The sequence below is a fragment of the Lucilia sericata genome, unplaced genomic scaffold (genome assembly GCF_015586225.1).
Source record: "Lucilia sericata isolate MDLA Ls3-8-SP2 unplaced genomic scaffold, ASM1558622v1 Contig000201F_arrow, whole genome shotgun sequence".
NCBI classification, from domain to species: domain Eukaryota; kingdom Metazoa; phylum Arthropoda; class Insecta; order Diptera; family Calliphoridae; genus Lucilia; species Lucilia sericata.
The window spans coordinates 451,181-470,941 of NW_023994229.1; the positions used below are offsets into that span (position 1 = coordinate 451,181).

Below are 19,761 nucleotides of genomic sequence, written 5' to 3' on the forward strand. Positions count from 1 at the left end.
ATTTGACTGCACGTAGACGTAAGAACGTAAAAATTCATTAAAAAAATTAAATATCACTTAGAAAAATTAGTGTAGAATACTTGAAAATCCCCTCAAAGTGTTATTTAAGTGCCATTTTATATTTTTATTAAAAAAATCTTATGAAAATCCATGCTACAAGCAGATAAAATCGAAAATTTAAAACCGGCAAAATAATTTCCAATAAGCATATGCCAATTTCTGCTTCAGTTTCTACCATTCAACCTCAGTGAGTTTGTTAAAACAAAAAGAAAAAGGCGAAGAAAAAAAAAGGAAGGAAAAAGTTAAAGAAGGAAAAAATAATACACATACGACCGATGAATATACAATATTGTATATATGCTGCATGTTATTCTTTAGTTAGTTGCCACATAAAGGGGAAGTTTATAATGAAATGAAAAAAATACTATTTATTTAATTATTTAAAAAAAAATAAATATTAATAATAAATTAAAGTCGTGTTTGCTGGAGTAAAGTGCAGAGCAGTGCGTTAGAAAAAAAGTGTAAAGTGTAGCCCCCCTAAATATGCTATATTCCTTCAGTTTTTTGTGATTAAATTCGATTTTTTCACTCACATTTTATGTTTTATTCTATCCCAACAACGAGTAAAAAAATACAAAAAATTATTAAGAAAACGCATTGGTTTCGTGTATTAAAAAAAGTTTTTAAATTTAAATTAAAATAAATATATCAACAAAATAGTAGTGCAGAAAGAATTTTTACAACAATTACAGAAAAAAAAAACTAAAAAGAATTTGTGATTTTTATATATGAAATAAAAAATGAAATGAAAAACAACAACTCAATAAAACTGCCCGTTTTTTCTTCAATATACACTCACACATAGACACACATACACACAAAAGCCACGCACACACACACACACATACATACAAACTATATTGTCAATCACATCTACACAAAGAACAAAGAAAGGAGTCGGAGTAAACGAACCAGCTAACCAGCAAACAGTCATATAGTCAGTCAAATTGCCTAAAGTTGACTCCTTACTATAACATCTCATATGGAATGGAGTTTTTCCAACAATGTGTTTTCAAAACTATAACAAATTTAAATTAACTTAAGCAGCTAATTACAACAATAATAATTACAACAACAACTGCAACAAGCAACATCACAGCACAACACAACAAGAAAATCAACATCAACACCCCCCACAAGATCATTTGCAAAGTTTCGTTAAAAAAGAAACTTTAAGAAACATTAAACCATGAGTTACTGCTGTACACACAGGTAATTATTTCCTTTTAAAAAAGCTTACAAAATATTTTACAATTTTTTTTCCTTTCTTTATTTTTATGAAAAACTTTTATGTAGTAGTTACAATTTATGTATAAATGTTTGTAAGTAAACTCCTACACATTTTTTGTTGTTGTTATTATAGTGTTAATGCATGTCTCCTGCTCCTGTTTCTGCTCTTCGACAATACAGTTTTTTATTTCATTTTATTTTTTTAGTTATTTTACGTTAGAGTGCGCATTACTGGTTGCATAAATGTACATATAAATAATAGTACAATCAACACTAGTATTTGTGGATCAGTTTTCCCCACCCCAAAGAAACCAACAAATCGTTACAGCAGTATAACGACATAAGAAAGACAGCAAGCAGCAACAAAAACAAAGCAAAAGCAATATATAGTCAATAATTCGGTTCTGTTTTATGTTCTTTATCATTTACTACTATCATTTTTATAGCAAATACATACATACATACAAACTTAATATATATTCGTAACACACGGTCACACAAACATGTGTATTTTCATATACATACACAAAATAATATTAATATGCTGTTTGCCTGGTATTATTTATCAATATTTGATTCCCAGTACATTTTAAATTATATGAATGTGCTGCTGTTTGTTGCTAATATTATGAATTATATAGCATATGATTTTTTCTTTTAAATTATCAAAAAAAGATACATATTAACAATTTCCCTTATTGTCATATCTAAATAAAAGTCCCATATATGTAAATTGTGTGAGAACCTATAAAAGGAGACTTTTTGTTATTTTTTCCTTATTCAAAGGGTACATTGTGAAAACCTATCAACATGGACATTTTTGGTACTTTTCTCTTTAAAAAGCTCTTATTGAATTTCTATAACATTGAGCCTACACAGAGGGAAAAATAAATATACACGCCTGATACTAAATTAACACCAAATTTTCCAATAACATCTGTTGTCAAGTATATACCTACATACAACAACAACATGTAATGTTGACCACACACCATTATCAACATTGCAACAATTCGTTGTCGCAATCTAAATTTTATGCACATCCGTTGTCTAAAAGTTAACGAACGTGGTAAGCTCAAAATCCGTTGTCAGTAGTGAGATTGCCTTTTTGTTAACTTTTAGACAATGGATGTGAAAAAAATTTAGACTGCGACAACGAATTGTTGCAATGTTGACAACGTTGCGTGGTCAACATTAGATGTTCTTGTAGGTACTTGACAACGGATATTATTGAAAAATTTGATGTCAATTTGGTACCAGGCGTGTATATTTTTTCCCCCTTTGTGTAGACACATACCTTTTGAATTTTCTATAATATTTAACCTAGAAACATAAAATTATGCCTGTAAAGTCCAGAGTAAATGAGAATTTATAGAATGGGACTTTTAAGTACTTTTTCGTTCTTCAAAAGTAATTGGAATTTTCTATAATATTGCATCTAGAAACATGAAATTAGGCATGTAGAGCCCGTAGTAAATGAGAACCTTATAAAAGGGGACTTTTTGCAACAGATACTTTTTGGTTTTTATGCAATATTGAACTTAGAAACATACATATAATCAGATGGCGAACCGTTCGAATCAAGAACTTCTCTGGGTACCGAAACAATATAGCGGACTAAAAAAATCGGCTCCCTGGCACATATTGGTGTTTGATGGTCATCCTTGACCACTTGCTTGATATAAAGACTGACCGAAGGTCAAAGAACTTCATGGGCTTTGAAGGATAACGAGCACATTAGCTAGTAGATTGAAAATATCGCTCATTACGACTTGCATAATTCATATAACGATTACTGTAGAAGTTGGTCACAATGAGGGCTAAGAAGAGACCATTTTATTATCTGTGTGTTGCCCTGTCGTCTGTTAGAACTGTGGCCATGAGCAGTCCGATACCATAGAGCATAATGGTCTATTTAGAACTAACATTGATAAGAAATAATTTGTTCGTTATTCCGGATGGTTTGATCTGGCTCTAAATATGGCTTTATCAGACTTGATTAGCTTTTGAGTAATACAACGGAGTCGATATAAAAATAAAGCTTATTGAAATTTAACAGAAGCAATACGATAGAATATATTTTTGTATATAAGTCCAATCCGATTCTGTATTTTGATGTCCGATTTATCATATTAAACGTCTATAAAAAAGAAAAAGAAATAATAACACAAACAAAATTTAAACAAAGTCTATACCCGGAAACCAAAGTAAACTTTCTCTGAATCCGAATCAGACATCAGGTATTCCAGATATCGTGTCATAAAGCCTTTTTGGCCATATTCAAGACGCTATAACAGCGCAAAAATACCTTAGTTTAAATAATGTGTTCAAAATATACTATTTGCTTCGAGATATAGTATAGCGTCTTAAATATGGTATAAAACGGGTTTTTCAAACTTAATGACAGGATATCTGGAAAACCTGATGTTGTGGATAGAGTAGGTCAGCGCTGTTCAATCCTTTTGAAAAGTTTACTTTAGTCTCTGGGTTAAAAAATGTGTTGGTTAGAATAAGAAATGTGAGCTCCTTAACCAATGCCTCAGGTAGGAATCAACCCCCCACCTCCGGTCAGACTAGAACACTAACCTACCAGAGGTCTGCCTGTGTAATTTTCCAGAATGATTTTTTATAGGAGCTATATGACCTTATATGTGACTGTAAAGAATGAAGGTACATCGCGACCTTATGAGGTCATATATAAAAGTGAATATTATAAATGGCAAATATTACCAACTTTTTCGTGTTCTTATCACCGTAATATATACATACATATAAAGTATAAAAATAATAACATTTTATCAAAAAGTTTTCTTTTTATGTAGAAATTTTGCTATCATAAAATATAGAAAAATAACGATCACGCAATAATATGATCCACATTCACGTATCTGCATTGCATAGAAGTGTGTTTTGACAAACATACATACATATGTATATCTTTGATATATTCCAATCTCGTTTACCAAATTATAGTGACTTAACAGCTGTAAGTACTGAAATCAAATGTCACGCAATCTTGTTTTATATACTTGTAATATAACCTATTAATTAATTAATTACCTATAAATTTTACTTTGATAATTTTAACTAGAAAATACTTACAATTATATAAAACCTACTTTGAAAATGAACCGAAATAGTACTTATTTTTGAATGTTTAGGAATCTCAACAAATAGCTAAATAGGCCAAATGAATGATGATAAAATAAAAACATCAATGCTTTTTTAATATTGTATGCAAATTGAATTCTAATACCCAACATATACAATAAGAAAAAAACAAATCATATGAAATTGGTTTTTTTCTTTTATCCCTTTTGTTTTACGAGCCTATAGTTTTGAAATTATTCGTAACTAATATTTCTTCTATTAGACGCGTTGTTCGAGTTGTACCAATTTGTTTTGTACGAATTAATGTATGGACGTGTGTATTTTCAAAGATTCTTAACATGTGTGTTGGTAGCAAAATTTTGACCCAATTTCAACAAGACTCCCAACTGTCTGACATTTAAGATGCCACTGAATAACACCCCAACAACAACAACAAGAAAAGCTCATCCAAAGTTAACTACTTGTCATACGGCGGTAGTGTAGATGAAAAGAAAAAAAAAAAGAAAACATAAAAACCAGAACAGAACAGGAAACAAGAAAAATATACAAACTATACACACGACTACGAATAAGATGGATGAATGTGTCTGCCAACATAGATACAAACACACACATATTCACATATACACACACGTGAATTTGGAATTTCGCATGGAACTATTTCATCTTTTTTTTTTTCAAGAGCCAAGAAAGAGCTCATTTAGAAATCAACATCATAAGTACGAGTGGATGGATACAACCCAGATGTAAAGGAGTCTAAAAGTCTAGCTGCCACACAAACTGCTATTATATTTACACTTATACATAGGAGGAGGATCAGTTCTATTCTTTACCCAGTGATCGTGTCAGGCTGCTGGTAATTAAAAGATAACATGCATTTATATGCCGACTCCTTAATTTGTTGATAAATTTAAATCTCTCAAATGAGCTTTACGTTCTAAAATGCTTAACGAAACATAAATATTTGAACGTGTTACAACAGGAATGACAAACCAATTACTAAATCCATCCGCTACATGGTTTGAAAAAAAAGAAGAAAATTAAAACAACAAAAACATTATTTCATTCATCTAAAAATCTAAAAATAGGAAATTGCCTTAAGCTCTACTGGAAATATGCATAAAACGCTTGGAAATATGTATATACATATACAAACATACATTATTGTTCGAAACCTAAGCAACTTTTTCTTATAGAGTAAGCAAAGCTATATATAAATATCAAAATTTTAAACTTATTCGCAGAAACTAACACTGGATAAATGTTTTCGGCCTTATCACTCCCCTGGATACCCTATCATAATTGATAGATGACTGGACTTTGAGTGAAACAGAACTCAGCTGGTCAAATATCACCACTTTCAGAATATGGAGACTGCTCTGGCTCACTCTAGCAAATGATAGGACTAAGACTCTCTTGTCTTTAAGTAGGTACTCGATTAGGCTTCTCTCGGGTATAATTACTGGGCTCTGTATAATTGCGCATATGTCGGAACGTATGGACCACCCACGCTACTGTAGAAGTTGTTTGGAAGAATAAGAAGAGGGATAGGTACAACACCTTCTATGTGACTGTCCAGCCTTATAAGAGCATAGACTAGTCTATCTTGATAGAATTATTTTCCATGATCTGGGCTGTCTCAGAGATGCGTCACTAGTTGTTGTTGTTGTATCAGCTTAAACTATACAATTTTTAATCCGGGGGTTCGGTATTTAGATCCAAGCCAAGAAACTGTTCTACCTCAATAGGGTTAGTCCATAAATGCATTGGGCTAAGTGAAGTAGGGTAGGCTGGACAGTTGAATATGTGGTGGGTATCATGGGGACCCTGTCCACATGCTGGACATATTTTGGGGACGTCACGGTCTATGCGGGACCAGTAGGCATTGAGCCTGTTGCTCCATTCCGATCTCAATTGTGCCAGAGCAACTCTTGTTTTCCGCGGCAGTTTCTTCTCTATTTCTGCTATGGGCGGTGGGTGACCTCCAAAACCGACATTCATGCAATAACCTGAAACCGCGGTATTGATGGCGTCTCTATGAATGTCGTTCGAAGCTGCTGTATACGAACTCCTATCCAAAGGATCCTTCACATATCTTCGTATGCTCTCCTCGAAGGTCATTCACACATGCCACGGGGAAGCATCCAACTGTGTGAGGTTGAAGTTGGGTGACATCCCAGGAGTTTAGTCAGCATGACATTATGTTCCTTGACTGGGAGGACCTTCGTTTCCTCTGTAGGTGGTGCTCCGAGGTTATTTGCATGCAGCCCGTTACAGTCCGTAGGGCAGCATTTTGGCAGCTTTGAATATTTTTCCACTGGGTATCAGTCAGCAGCATATGTATGGAGCAGCATAATTGACCACTGACCGGCAAATTGTTTTATAGGTAGCCAACAAGGTTTATTTGTCCATTCCCCAAGTGCCGCGTCACTAGTAAATATGATCGATTTTATTAGGAACACCAGCTGGTTCTCATGGGGACTGGCGAGAAAAAATTGTGCTCTTTTGAAAAAAATGGCTTAGGATTCGCACAATACTGTTCTATTACTTATCTATGTACATTGTATGTTTATTCTATGTATTAAATTGTATGAATATGTATGCGTAAATATGTATGCTACACCGAGTTTGTCCTTAAATGTTTGTAAAGTTAAAAGTAAAAATAAAGTAAAATAAGCGGCTAGTTTATTTTCTATTCATTTTTTTTTGTTTTTTTTTTTTTTTTTTGTTTTATGCAAATACTACAAACAGTTTTATTATTGCGTGATGCTAAATTCGGATCTGATGTTAATAACAATGATGGGTTTTATTGTGACCCAGTTTCTCTATAGAATGAAAATCAATGTGTCCACCACTGTGAACTTTACACGTGCACATACAAACTCTACAAACACACATACACACACAAACAAACATACTTATATACAAAATACTATAAATACTAGACCTATCGTTTTATAGTTTGATATAAAAACCAACAATTATTTTATACAAAGGCGCCAACAGTTTTTCACTTTAACGAGTCCATGTGATTTATGTTATTAAAATATATTCTTCATCAATTTGCCATTAAAAGTAAAAGAGAAAAAACTTTTATCTTTGTCATGTTGAATGGATAAATACTGTGAGTAGTGGGAAAACTTTGAAGTTAACCAATTTCGGGTCATTAAAATTGTTTGTTAAGAAAATAGCAATTAATTTGTATTTTTATATTGTAACTAAGATCGAGTTTTTTTTGGGTTAATTTTAGGACCTAGCACAAAGGTGTTACTTGTCTCCTTTTAGGTCAATATTATGTTCAATATATGTATGTATATATCATTCTTTATATATAAAGTTTTCGATTTTTAAGAATTGGACTTCTTCAGTTATTATACCCCTTATCTCCGTAAATATGGTATTAATAAGTTTGTATATGTATATAGTCTGAATCTTTATAGAAAGTGAAGTAGATTTGCCGATGTCCGTCTGACCATATATTTGTGGAAATCACTTTTCTGAAGGCCCCAGATGTATTCAGTATCAAATTGGTTCGAAATTGTCGTATAAGAGATCAAAATTAAAACAAAAACATATTTCCCTATATTTTTGGATATGTAACAGGTTTGATCGTATAGTTGGGCATGATATACGATCACTATATAATACCCTACACATTTTAAAAAAGTGCTTTAATTGATTAGAACATCATCAGGTAGTTGAGGATCCAATATTTTTGTTTGTTTTAAACAAAATTTACAAAGCATAATATTCTCCACACTTTAGTAGTGCAGGAGTATGAATAATGAATGAATAAACCGAAAACCATGAGTTTTCAAGTTTTAGGTGAAGATATCCGGAAGATGAAAGAAGATATGCCTTTATTTTAAAGTTGACAGAATGGACTTTCAGATGGCATACATTTACATTTTATAAATAAAGTTGTCATGGCACTGTTATAACGTCTCAAAAAAGGGTAAAAAGGACACGATATCGCAAATATGCTTGATGGAGAAAATCTGAGGATTCGCATTCAGCGCAGCTCAATCCTTTAGAAAGGTTTAACTAGATTCCAGGCTTTCGACTTTTTTAAAATTTTGTCGACCTGTGTTATTAGAAGTTATTAACCAATTATACCAAGAATGATACGTCTATCTGTCATGGGCATCATTTTAGCAACTTGTAACAAATCGTACGAAAAATTTAAACTTATCAACAGATTTCTTTAGGAGAATATTTGACATCTTTTCCTACAGCACTATGACTTTCCACACTTTAATATGTTTTCATATTCTCAATAGTATAAGTATATAGTAAAGCTACTGCCAAACTAAACTCTGAAATAAATATTTACTTTAGTATTTTCATCTTATTTCTTTTTGATTACAATTTGAATGCCAAAAAAATATATGTATATGAATAATTCTTATAGAATTCATTTATTGAAATATTGTGTGTAATATCGATTACTTAAGGCTAAAGTTTATAAGAGCAACTAATTATTGGATAAGAATTGAACAAAGTAAAATGAAAAAAAAACTATATAAATATAAAATGCATAAAGATACTCTATAAGAGTGATTAGATTGTTATTAAAGATCTTAAATAGAAATACAAACAAACTAATAGGCAAACGTAAATGACAACAGACATACATATGAATGTACATATCTACATATTTAAGTACACAAAGACTTACGCTTAGTCAAATGGCCTGACTGTCAATCAATTTATTTTCTTAATCATATTTATATGTAAATCGAATACACCATTTCCTAATGTATTTAAGAATTCTTAAATGTAACTGAATTTGAAAAATGTTTAATTTTAAGACTTGTTATAGTAACAAGATAAGTCCAAGATTTCGAAAACGGCCAATATATAAATTGGGATTAAATTTTTCAGATACAAATATAAACTTATGAGTACAAATTGAAAATTCTAATTATTTTCAAAATTATATTGAAAACTAAAATGGAGAGGTATTGTCATATAAAGTCTGGTTAAAAAGTTCATAATTATGTTTACTCTGCTATTTTCTAGATTTTTATACTAAAAATTTACTTTAATCTAAAAGTAATCGATTAATTAAGAAACCTAATATTTCCATAAAGATACACAATTATATAGTTGTAGATGCTGTAACTGAATGTCTGTAAATACTGGCACATCATACAAAGAAACAATGTTGGAATAAAAAACAATCTGATATTGTTTCATATGATGTCATCTTTATCATCATCATCATCATCATTCTCTTCCACAACTCATACTAGTAGTACGTAGTACGTATACGTACGAGTGAGTACTTTTAAACAAAACAAAAAAAAATTATTGAATTTCATCTCAATGGGGATGAATGAATGAATCGTTGGTTGGTTGAAAATCAGTTTTAGTCTAGGCTGGTTGATTTAGTTTGTAGGTTTTTATATTTGTTTCTTTTTTTTTTGTGGCACCACCGATAGTGACTATTGAGGGACTTAATATTACAAAAAACCAGTGAGTAAGTGTAAAAGTGTGTGTGTGTGTGTAGAGTATATTTCAATAGTTTAAGTACTCAATCGTTTGTTGGCAATAATAAGTGCACTAATATTCTCGTTTATATCAATATCAAGTGTTTTTAGAGGCCTCTTTGGTAGTCATATGGTAACATGTGGAAATAAGCTTATGATTGTTTGAAAACAATTACAATCACAAAATACAACAAAAAAAAAAAACAGAAAAGAAAACCCCCAAAAGAAATAATAAAATCAAACTATAATCGGTCAATATTGTTTGCCAGATGCATTTAAAGTGGATAAATGAGTAAACATTCATATGTAGATAAATCTTTTTATTCAGTTGTTAGTGTTCTAGTACTGAGCGTAGGGCATAAAGAAAAAATCAATTCAATTTTAATAAAATTCAATCAAAATGTCCATTTCATTGTTAACAAAAGCTGTCTGTTTTTATTTTATTTTATATACATATATTTTTTTTAATTAAATTACTTTGGCCAATGTTTTATTAATACTATTTAGTAGGTTTTTATTATTCTTTGTGTTCGTTAACAATTTAAATAAATCTGCATTTATAAAATATTTATGCTACAACTACATGGATTGTTTGCTTTTTCATTGCAGTTCTTTAACGACAGCAACATAACACAACTGAATTAAAGAACGGTATGGTGAAAATGGAATCCACAGAAGAACAGGATAGAAAGTTGGTCTTGGAGTTTATACATTTGCTGGAAAAATCCAAACAACTATTTAATGGTTTAAGGTAAAAACTTTTTCTAATTTTGCTAATTTCTTTCTCCAATTTCTGAATATTATTTTTATTTTACAGAGATTTACCCCAGTATGGCCATCGTCAATGGCAGGCCTATTTTGGTCGCACCTTTGATGTCTACACAAAATTATGGAAATTTCAGCAACAACATCGCATGGTCTTAGATTCGAAATATGGCTTAAAGCGATGGCAAATAGGAGAAATTGCAAGCAAAATTGGACAGCTTTATTATCATTACTAGTAAGTGTGTGACTATAAATTGTGTTCTATATAAAAATTACGAAAGTTTAACCCTGACCCTGAAAAAAGATTTTTAATATTGCAACAACTGAATTTTGACTCAATCCAACATTTCAACGGAAAAAAGTCAGAATCCGAATATATATGGGTCATAAAGAATTATATATCTGAACTCCTTAGGACAATATTTGCTAGGACCAAACCCTGTATGACCAAAAAGTTCAACTTTGACCGCCTCTAAGTATGTCAGTTCTGGACCGATAGCGCTGAAATGTGTCTGGCCTACTATCCAATAATACTAACCTTGGTGCATATTTCGTCAAAATCGATTCTTTGAGTTGGGTCACTTGATATGAAATTGCCCATATACATAAGTTTTCGAATAGTTTCAGAGAACTAAATTGTTTACGCTGCCGGTTAAGCAATACTTATATCGTACAAAAAGTAAGCCTTGTATCGGAGTTATTATCAGTATTTGTCCGATCATCAGATAATCCTATAATTTGATTTCAAAACATTATAAGACCATTCTTGTAAAATTGTATTTCGATACCGACGTGAGACCTACATATGCCTAATTGTAGACCGATCATGAGACAACGATTTTTGTGTCTACGAAATGCATTTTTGTAAAAGTTTATCTGTAAACTTTAAGGGAATAAAGATCGTTGCTTTCCAGACGGGCATAGCTTAATCGACAATATAGTAGTGTAGCGTATACAAAATACTTCTGTTTTCGGATAGAATTGGTCCGGGAATTGAGTTCAGGACACACATGAGTAAGAGAATGCCTTGTTTATAGTTTTAGACAGAGACAAGTTATATATGTCTTTGACGTTTATAAAATTTTGAAACAACTTTTGTATAAGTAGATCTTAGAAAGTGGCGGTCTCATATACTGACTAGATTAGAGATGGTATCGAAATGCCGGTAAGGCTTACACTTGATTCTTGAAAGTATTCTTCTGAAAGCTCTTAGTTTTATATTTCCATATTTATCTAAAGACTAGAAAAAAAACTGTTGTTATGACAAAATCGACTAATAGTACCCAACAAAAGAGCTCTCTATAGATTTCGAGAAAACAAGAATTCTTAACAATATGTAATTTAGATTAGAAAGTATAAAAATTATAATTAAATTTGTCTTCTTCTCAAATTACAGTTTAAGAACCAGTGAAACGAATTACCTGAATGAAGCGTATCAATTTTATGCCGCTATTAGAGGTAGAGCGTATTATTCTCGAGCGATTAAAGAAGATCGACCCGATTTAATGGTGAAAAAGCTGCGTTATTATGCACGTTTTATAGTGGTTTGTTTGTTATTGAAGAAAATGAAATTGGTGCGCGAATTGGTAACCGAACTGGAGAAACAAATACAGGAATATACCACCACGTAAACATTTATTATTAAGAAAAATATATAACAAACATATAATAATATAAAACATTAACTAATTCTCTTATTTGCAGTTATGAACCTGAAGATCATTTAGAATGGTCCTTAGTTTTGGAAGAAATCAAAGGTTTTATTAAAGCTGAGGCTGCTGTAGCTGTTCTTCATGCGGATTCCAATCCCATCGTACTCTCACACAGGTATAATTTATTGAGACCATTATCTCTTTGCTACCAACAACTTTGCCCGTGCTTTCTTTGGGAAGGAAAAATTTAAAATATATAATCAAAACAACAATAATTCGATTTAAATTGATTTTTATGGTTTGTTTTAAATTTAACTTTTTATGTTTTGTTATGATTTCATTAAACTTTTCCAAATTGAAGAATGAGCAAAATTTTAAAAATTTTTCAATATGATTTGGGAGGTATACTAGTTTTGCTTAAGTTTCCTTAATTATTTGTTTTTTAATTATACTAATATAAGTTTATTTAACTATATATTTAATTTTTGTTATATTTATAACAAAATTTTAAGTTTAAAAATGTTTTGTTTTTATTTTTGTTGTTAATGGCAGTAAATAATATTGTGCTTATCACAGAAGACTTGAAACAATTTCACCCATTCACAAATAAACATTTGCCGTTACCAAACATTTTTATCGAACATTTTGAAACTAAAGAAATACATACACACACACACACACCCACCCACACTTAAACATATTCATACTCTCAAAATATTGATCATAACCATACATGGGGAAACATACATTAATATTCAGTCATTATTAGGGAGGCACTTAATTAGAAAAGAACTTTTTTTATTTTAACATTTGAGTTAAAATCTGATTTTTGGTGAACATTTTTATTATTCAGTGAAATTATTTTTTTTGTGGAAATTCTATTTTTTCACTAAAAGTCGAGTTTTATATCACTAAAAGTCAGATTTTTCACTTAAAATCCGATATTACACTAAAAGTCAGGTCTATCATTAAAATGAAGGGTTTTCCCTAAAAATCAAATAATTCACTAAAATCTGATATTTAACTAAAATTCCGATAATTCACTAAATTGTGATATCCACTAAAAGTTGAGTTTTATATCACTAAATGTCAGATTTTTCACTTAAAATCAGATATTTCACTAAAAACAGATATTTCACTAAAAGTCAGATCTTTCATTAAAATTAAGGGTTTTCACTAAAAATCAAATAATTCACTAAAAATCTGATATATCACTAAAATTCCGATAATTCACTAAATTCTGATATTCACCAAAAGATGAGTTTTATATCACTAAAAGTCAGATTTTTCACTTAAAATCAGATATTTCACTAAAAGCCAGATCTTTCATTAAAATTAGGGGTTTCCACTAAATAACAGATAATTCACTAAATTTTTACTAAAATTCCGATATTTCACTAAATTCTGATATTCACTAAAAGTTGAGTTTTATATCACTAAAAGACAGATTTTTCACTTAAAATCAGATATTTCACTAAAAGTCAGATTTTTCACCTAACATCAGGTATTTCACTAAAATCCGATATTTCACTAAAAGTCAGATCTTCCATTAAAATTAGGGGTTTTCACTAAATATCAGATAATTCACTAAAAAACTGATATTTTACTAAAATTCCGATATTTCACTAAATTCTGATATTCACTAAAAATTAGATTTTTTATTAAAAATCCGAGTTTTTACTAAAAATCCGATTCTTCACTATAAATAAGATTTTTAATGAAAATCTGAGTTTTCACTTAAAATCCATAATTTCACCAAAAATTTAATTTTAATAAGTTTTTCACAAAAAAATCGTATTATTTACAAAAAGTTCAATTCAAAGTAAGTGCCACCCCAAAAATCATACATACAAGAAACATAAAGAGAAGGTACGAAATATTATACTCAATATCAATATAATTTTTGCTACAATAAAGCATAACAGAACATCTTTCAAATAATTCTATCAAATCAAAACATCTGCCAGCTACTTCGAAATTTTAATGTCGGAACTGTCTCGACGTTGAACTATAAAGTAAACAAATTCAATGTCTTAAATGAGCAAAAAATGGGGCAGAGTAAAACATTGCCAATCAAATATTTAAAAATATATATATTGATACAACTCATGAGAGATTATGTTTTTTAAAAAATATATACATCTTAATGGTTCAATAATTACTAAATTGTTTAAAACTATTATGGCAAATTTTTTCAACATATACAACTTCTTTGAAATTTCACCAAATTAATCTAACGTGATCAATTTTTACCAGATCTTTTCTAAAAAACTCTAGTTCTTACCTTTTCACAAACACTGAATATTCTCATAATCACAACTACATTTAACATAATCAAATCGATACTAAAAGAAATCAAAATTCTTGCACGTTCAATATTTCATTTATGTTAAACTAAATAAAAAAAAGAATGAAAAAAGGTGTGTGTTTTGGATGTGAAATGCAAGGATTTTGCAAAAAAAAAAAAGAAGGAATTCACCAAATATCCATCCATCCATGTCCACCTAAAATCACAAATATCATTAGCATCTCTCACATTAATTAAATCAATTCTTCTGTGAAAGCACGGGCCTTTGCAAGAGCTTTTTTAAATAGTAAAACTTCACCCATTGATGATTAGTGGTTCCGGTTCTAGGTTGTCGCCGTTAACGACACCGCCATGTGAAAGATCGCCCCATATGACGTTAAGTCTGCAAGAAATACTTATAGTGGGCTCAGCATGTGAACAGGCCAAATTTTCCGAGTTAACAATGGACATGTTTAGGTAAGTAACTCCATAGAATAAACTTAAGCTTAACTTGTCACTTCAATATTTTCTTTACCATTTGCAGAATGTTACAGACCTTAGAGCGGGAACCAACTGAAACTACACATCCTATGAGTGCTTCACATGGCCTGCACGGGCACGATGCCAGTCCGGCGGCCAGTCGTATACCACCATATGGTGTTCCAGGTTCCAAGGGTTATTTAGAAAATAGCCGCCATTATCGAGACAATCCTCATAAATATTTATTGTATAAGCCTTCGATAAGTCAACTTCTGGTATTCTTAGCTAGTGGTTTTAAAGAATTGCCTCCTGGAGGCGCTTTACTTTTATACATGTCAGCAGATGGTTGTTTTTCAACCACTAAACATCCAGAAGACTGTTAGTTTTACTTAAACACAATTATCTTTGTAAAAACTTTTATCCGTTAACTTTTTTATATTTCAAGATGGTTATGAATTGGGTGGTTTGGCCACCAGCGTTAAACGTGACGGTGTGGATGGTGGCGGTTTGGCATGTCGAGGGAAATCTTATAAAGAAACGCACTGTTTATATCCCGGCGACTTGTATCCCTTCACCCGTAGACCGATGTTCATTATAATCGATTCTGATAATTCATTTGTTTTTCAACATATACCACGTTATTTTGGCCAACCTTTAGTTGTTCTCATGTCACCTCAAGATGTACCACCAGCATTTCAAGGTTGGTTTGTTAATATACTTAAGAACTTTTTAGGTTTTAGATAACATGTTTATTTTTATCTTAATTTTCAGCTGAAGTCCAGCATCATGGTTCATTATTTACTCTATTCCTGCATTCTCCTCTTACCGCATTGTGTTATATTTGCAATGTTGGCGATGTGCCCATACATCACTGGGAACGTTGTCAATCGTATGTGGATCATTTTATAACCGAAGCTTCGCGTTTAGTAACAAGATGTCGCATCGATGAAATTGACCAAGGCTATATAGGTAAAGTGATCCAATAAAACAATAAGTTATTGTCTTGAGGTGCCTGTAAGACTAACATCGTTTTTCAACATTTTGAAAGTATTACATTTCAATATTTCAATATTTATTTAGAGACTTTAAAGTCAAATTCATTACGACAAAATTGCCCAATCGAAATCTCTGTAGTTTTCAGGATCGGAGACTAATTGGGTTCATTATGATTTCTTTATATAGAGTAAAGAAAAAGTGTAAATATGCAATATCCATCGTGGTATTTATCCTCCAGAAATATAAATCTCTACAGTCGTATACTCTTCGTCATTCTTACATCCTAAAAGAATGGGCCGAATAACCGCCTACGCGATTAAGTAAAATTTATCATAAGCTTCTACTTCTAACGACCAAAGGCCTCTGACACTTGAAACTTCTGTTACTGTTCTATGATTGATTTGTATTGCTCCAAAACATCTTATATATAACTCTTTAGTAATCACAGATCTTCCTCTTGATCGGATTAACTCTCAAAACCAGATTTGGAAGTTCTTTTCGATTCGAATTTTAAGGCAATCATGTTATCCTTAGCCTCGAGGATGCTTCATTAAGAAAGACTTGTCTTGTTTATCTCTACAATGTAGACACCAGTTTTAGTATCCGTTCAATCGGTCATTAAACTGTATGTTATTATTCCAAAAGTGGGATCGTCTCACCCATTCTTGTAACTCCATTCTTGTTGTTTTTCTTATGAAAATTCAGTTAACAGTCAGCCCTCAGGGTTAACAGTCAGCCCTCAGGGTTGGCCGTGTTCAGGATCTCCTAGACCCTTCTACATAACTAATTTGAATAAGAAATCGTTTTAAATAAATTAACCCATGTCAATGGGTGATGTGATAGAGCAACTTATGCTGTATTCCTGTACCCGTTGAGTATCTTTTACTCTTCGCGTAGTAGGGCACCAGTATAGGTTGAGGAATTTTCAGGTTGACACTTGGTAGTTGCCTGTCATTCCGTAGATCGTTCATTTTGATCTGAGAATGGAACTGATGTAATTTGGTGAACGATCGGGAAAGACTCCTTTGCCCGACAGGAAACTAGTTAGTACTGATTTAGTCGACCTTTTAATTCAGGGAAGTTCTCGGTGCTGTTGCCATCTTAAGAGTATGCATATTGTTTCATGCTACGCGACTTATGGTTGAGACCTGCCATTCAACTTGTCGGGGCAATTATTGGGTTCGAATTGACTTTAGAAATTCCTACATCCTTTATCACATTATTGACTGGGTATTTCGGACTAGTGTGGTTGCGCGGGCTTTAAAAGGTTAAGGAATGCACTGGAATGGGTCATTAGTTGATACGGAATGCATTTTAAATAATGCAATCTTTCATGACATCAAAACGGTGGTCACCTTCCGGTGTACCGGAAGATTGATTTCATCTAATGTTGGGGCTACTATGACAAGAGATTAGATAGCTCGAACCGGTACAAATTGACACCTGAATTCTTCATAGAAGGATTCAGAGGCGCATGGTAGACCGTCACTAGTCTACCCAGTAGGTGAAAAAGACCACCGTGAAATAGGGCCGTCAAGGTCGGTGTTCACGTTAAGCACTTAGACATCTTGTCCCATGAATTCTTGCCCTTAGAAGTATTATGAAATCATCTGTATAGTATATTGGTTCTTTTCCCGGTTCCTTAGCAAACTATTAATCGTTGTTATTCTGATTAAAGACAAAGCTTTCCAAATAACTACAACATTTTTATCACTCTCCTCTTACAGATTCATCGTATGTCCAATTCTTTGGTGATGATTTTTTACGTACTCTAATCTTACGTTTTGTATTCTGTGATGTTGTACTACGATTACATCGTGGTTTTCGTGGCAGACATATGAGACCACGTTGTGAACCACCATTGCCATCCACAGATCTGCTGGAACATCCCACACTTTCACACATAATATTTCAATTGGCAACAGCGCTTGATGTGCGCGGTCATTTCTCCGATGGACCCGAATGCGACTGATGATTTACTGCAAATAGTGTAAAACACACAAACCAACAGCTTCTTGTTCTGATGCTAAGTCTTAGAATTTTTATACAAATTCAATATTATGATAATGATGAAAACTCTTGGAAACAAAACCACAATAAAAACAACAACAACAATAATAATACTCCCGCTGCAATAATAAGAGTATGGAACCTTCTTTGAATACTCTTTAATTTCAAAACTATAATTCTGATTTCTTATGTTATTATTTATTATTAAAAAAAAATTAACTTTTAACTTTTTTTATATTTTGCTAATAACACAACAACAAACATGACTTTTTTCAAAACAAAACCCTCCTCAAAAATATTAAAAATAATAAAAATGAAAGAGAAATTAAGAGAAATATACATAAAATTATACTAAATTAAATCTACTTATACATAACAAAAGGAATAAAAATTAAATTATTAATAACACATTAATACAACCATACAATACATATATACAACAACAAACATTAACATAGTATATGCAACAATAACAACAACAACAAGAACAACAACAAAAGAATATATAGTTGAATTATAAAAAAATGCTGAGCTTCTATTAAATGATGATGCAAAAATACATAAATACGAAAATAAAAACTTTAAAAAATAAATTTTAAAAAAGTTTAAAGTTACAAAACTATAGAGCGATACAAATAAAAAAAAATAACAAAAATAAATTCTGAATTTTTTATTAAAAAACTTCTTAATTTTACAGTTTTATTTTTAAAGCGGCCATACAAATCTTTTCACAAAATTATATATACATTTAATTAAAATTTAAAAAATAATTAATTTTCTACTCTAAAAAAAAATAAAGAATTAAAAAACATACTTAACAAAAATATAAAATAAAACATATTTATTACATAAATAAAAAATTAATATATATTTAAAAAAATATATACAATATATATTTTTAAATAACAACACGGAAGTGACTGATTAAAAATAATTAATTAAATAATATTAAAAAAAAAAAAAAAAACAAAACAAAATATTAAAATGGCCGGTTACTGCAAAATTCCGTTGTTGTCCTACCAAAATATACTCATTTTATAGTGTATACATACATATATTTTTGCCTAAAAATAATTAATAATAAATTATTATTAAAATTATTATAAAGATAAACAAATAAATATTTAAATAATTAAATAATAATAATAATAATAATTTTATACGAAGATACTTAGTCTAGACACCAAACATTTATGCAAACAAACACACTTTTGTAATGATCTTAAGAGATTATATGTTTGTGTGTAGGTTTGTATAAGTTAGAAGAAAAAACAACAACAACAAATACTTTAATAAATATAATTATAAAAATAAAAAAAAACAAAAAATTCATTAAATTAATTATATAAATATTTCATTATTTTTTTCTACTTTATTTCTTTCTTTCTTTGTTTAATTGATTTTATATAATTTATAAAGTAAAAATAAAAGATTTTAGGAATGTTTTAAAAAAGGATTGTTAGCAGGAATGACTTAAGTATATATAGAAGAAATGTACCCGGACAAGGACTTATTTCAACATTTTTATTATTTCCTCAAATTGTAGGAGTTAATAAATGAAAGTAGACAGTGGAGGCGTTTTTAAAGTTACCCATAAAAATCAAATATGGAATTATATTATCTTATATAGGGTCTGCCATTAAGAGCGATGCATAATGTTTTTTCAATCAAAAAATTT

The 19,761-nt window shown here is 30.7% G+C and overlaps 1 protein-coding gene across 4 annotated transcripts; it reads left to right on the plus strand.

Moving 5' to 3' along the window:
• Positions 1-18,649, plus strand: LOC119601942 (protein SCAI). Of its 4 annotated transcripts, XM_037953224.1 has the most exons (11): positions 1-1,272; positions 1,357-1,382; positions 10,503-10,644; positions 10,711-10,893; positions 12,055-12,285; positions 12,363-12,485; positions 14,931-15,074; positions 15,142-15,455; positions 15,523-15,777; positions 15,849-16,046; positions 17,801-18,649. In XM_037953224.1, the coding sequence occupies exons 3-11, from the start codon at positions 10,547-10,549 to the stop codon at positions 18,043-18,045; spliced, it is 1,791 nt and encodes a 596-aa protein (XP_037809152.1). In that variant the 5' UTR covers positions 1-1,272; positions 1,357-1,382; positions 10,503-10,546; the 3' UTR covers positions 18,046-18,649. The 4 variants fall into 4 exon arrangements, with proteins under 4 accessions (XP_037809152.1, XP_037809150.1, XP_037809153.1 ...); XM_037953222.1 differs by lacking the exon at positions 1,357-1,382; XM_037953225.1 differs by lacking the exon at positions 1,357-1,382 and having other exon boundaries at positions 14,946-15,074.
• Positions 18,650-19,761: the final 1,112 nt, after the last annotated feature.

Coding starts and splice junctions, on each gene's coding strand:
- LOC119601942 (XM_037953224.1), top strand. CDS start 10,547: ATGGTGAAAATGGAATCCACAGAAGAACAGGATAGAAAGTTGGTCTTG. Junction 15,778..15,848: donor TGTACCACCAGCATTTCAAG/GTTGGTTTGTTA, acceptor CTTAATTTTCAG/CTGAAGTCCAGCATCATGGT. Junction 16,047..17,800: donor AATTGACCAAGGCTATATAG/GTAAAGTGATCC, acceptor CTCCTCTTACAG/ATTCATCGTATGTCCAATTC.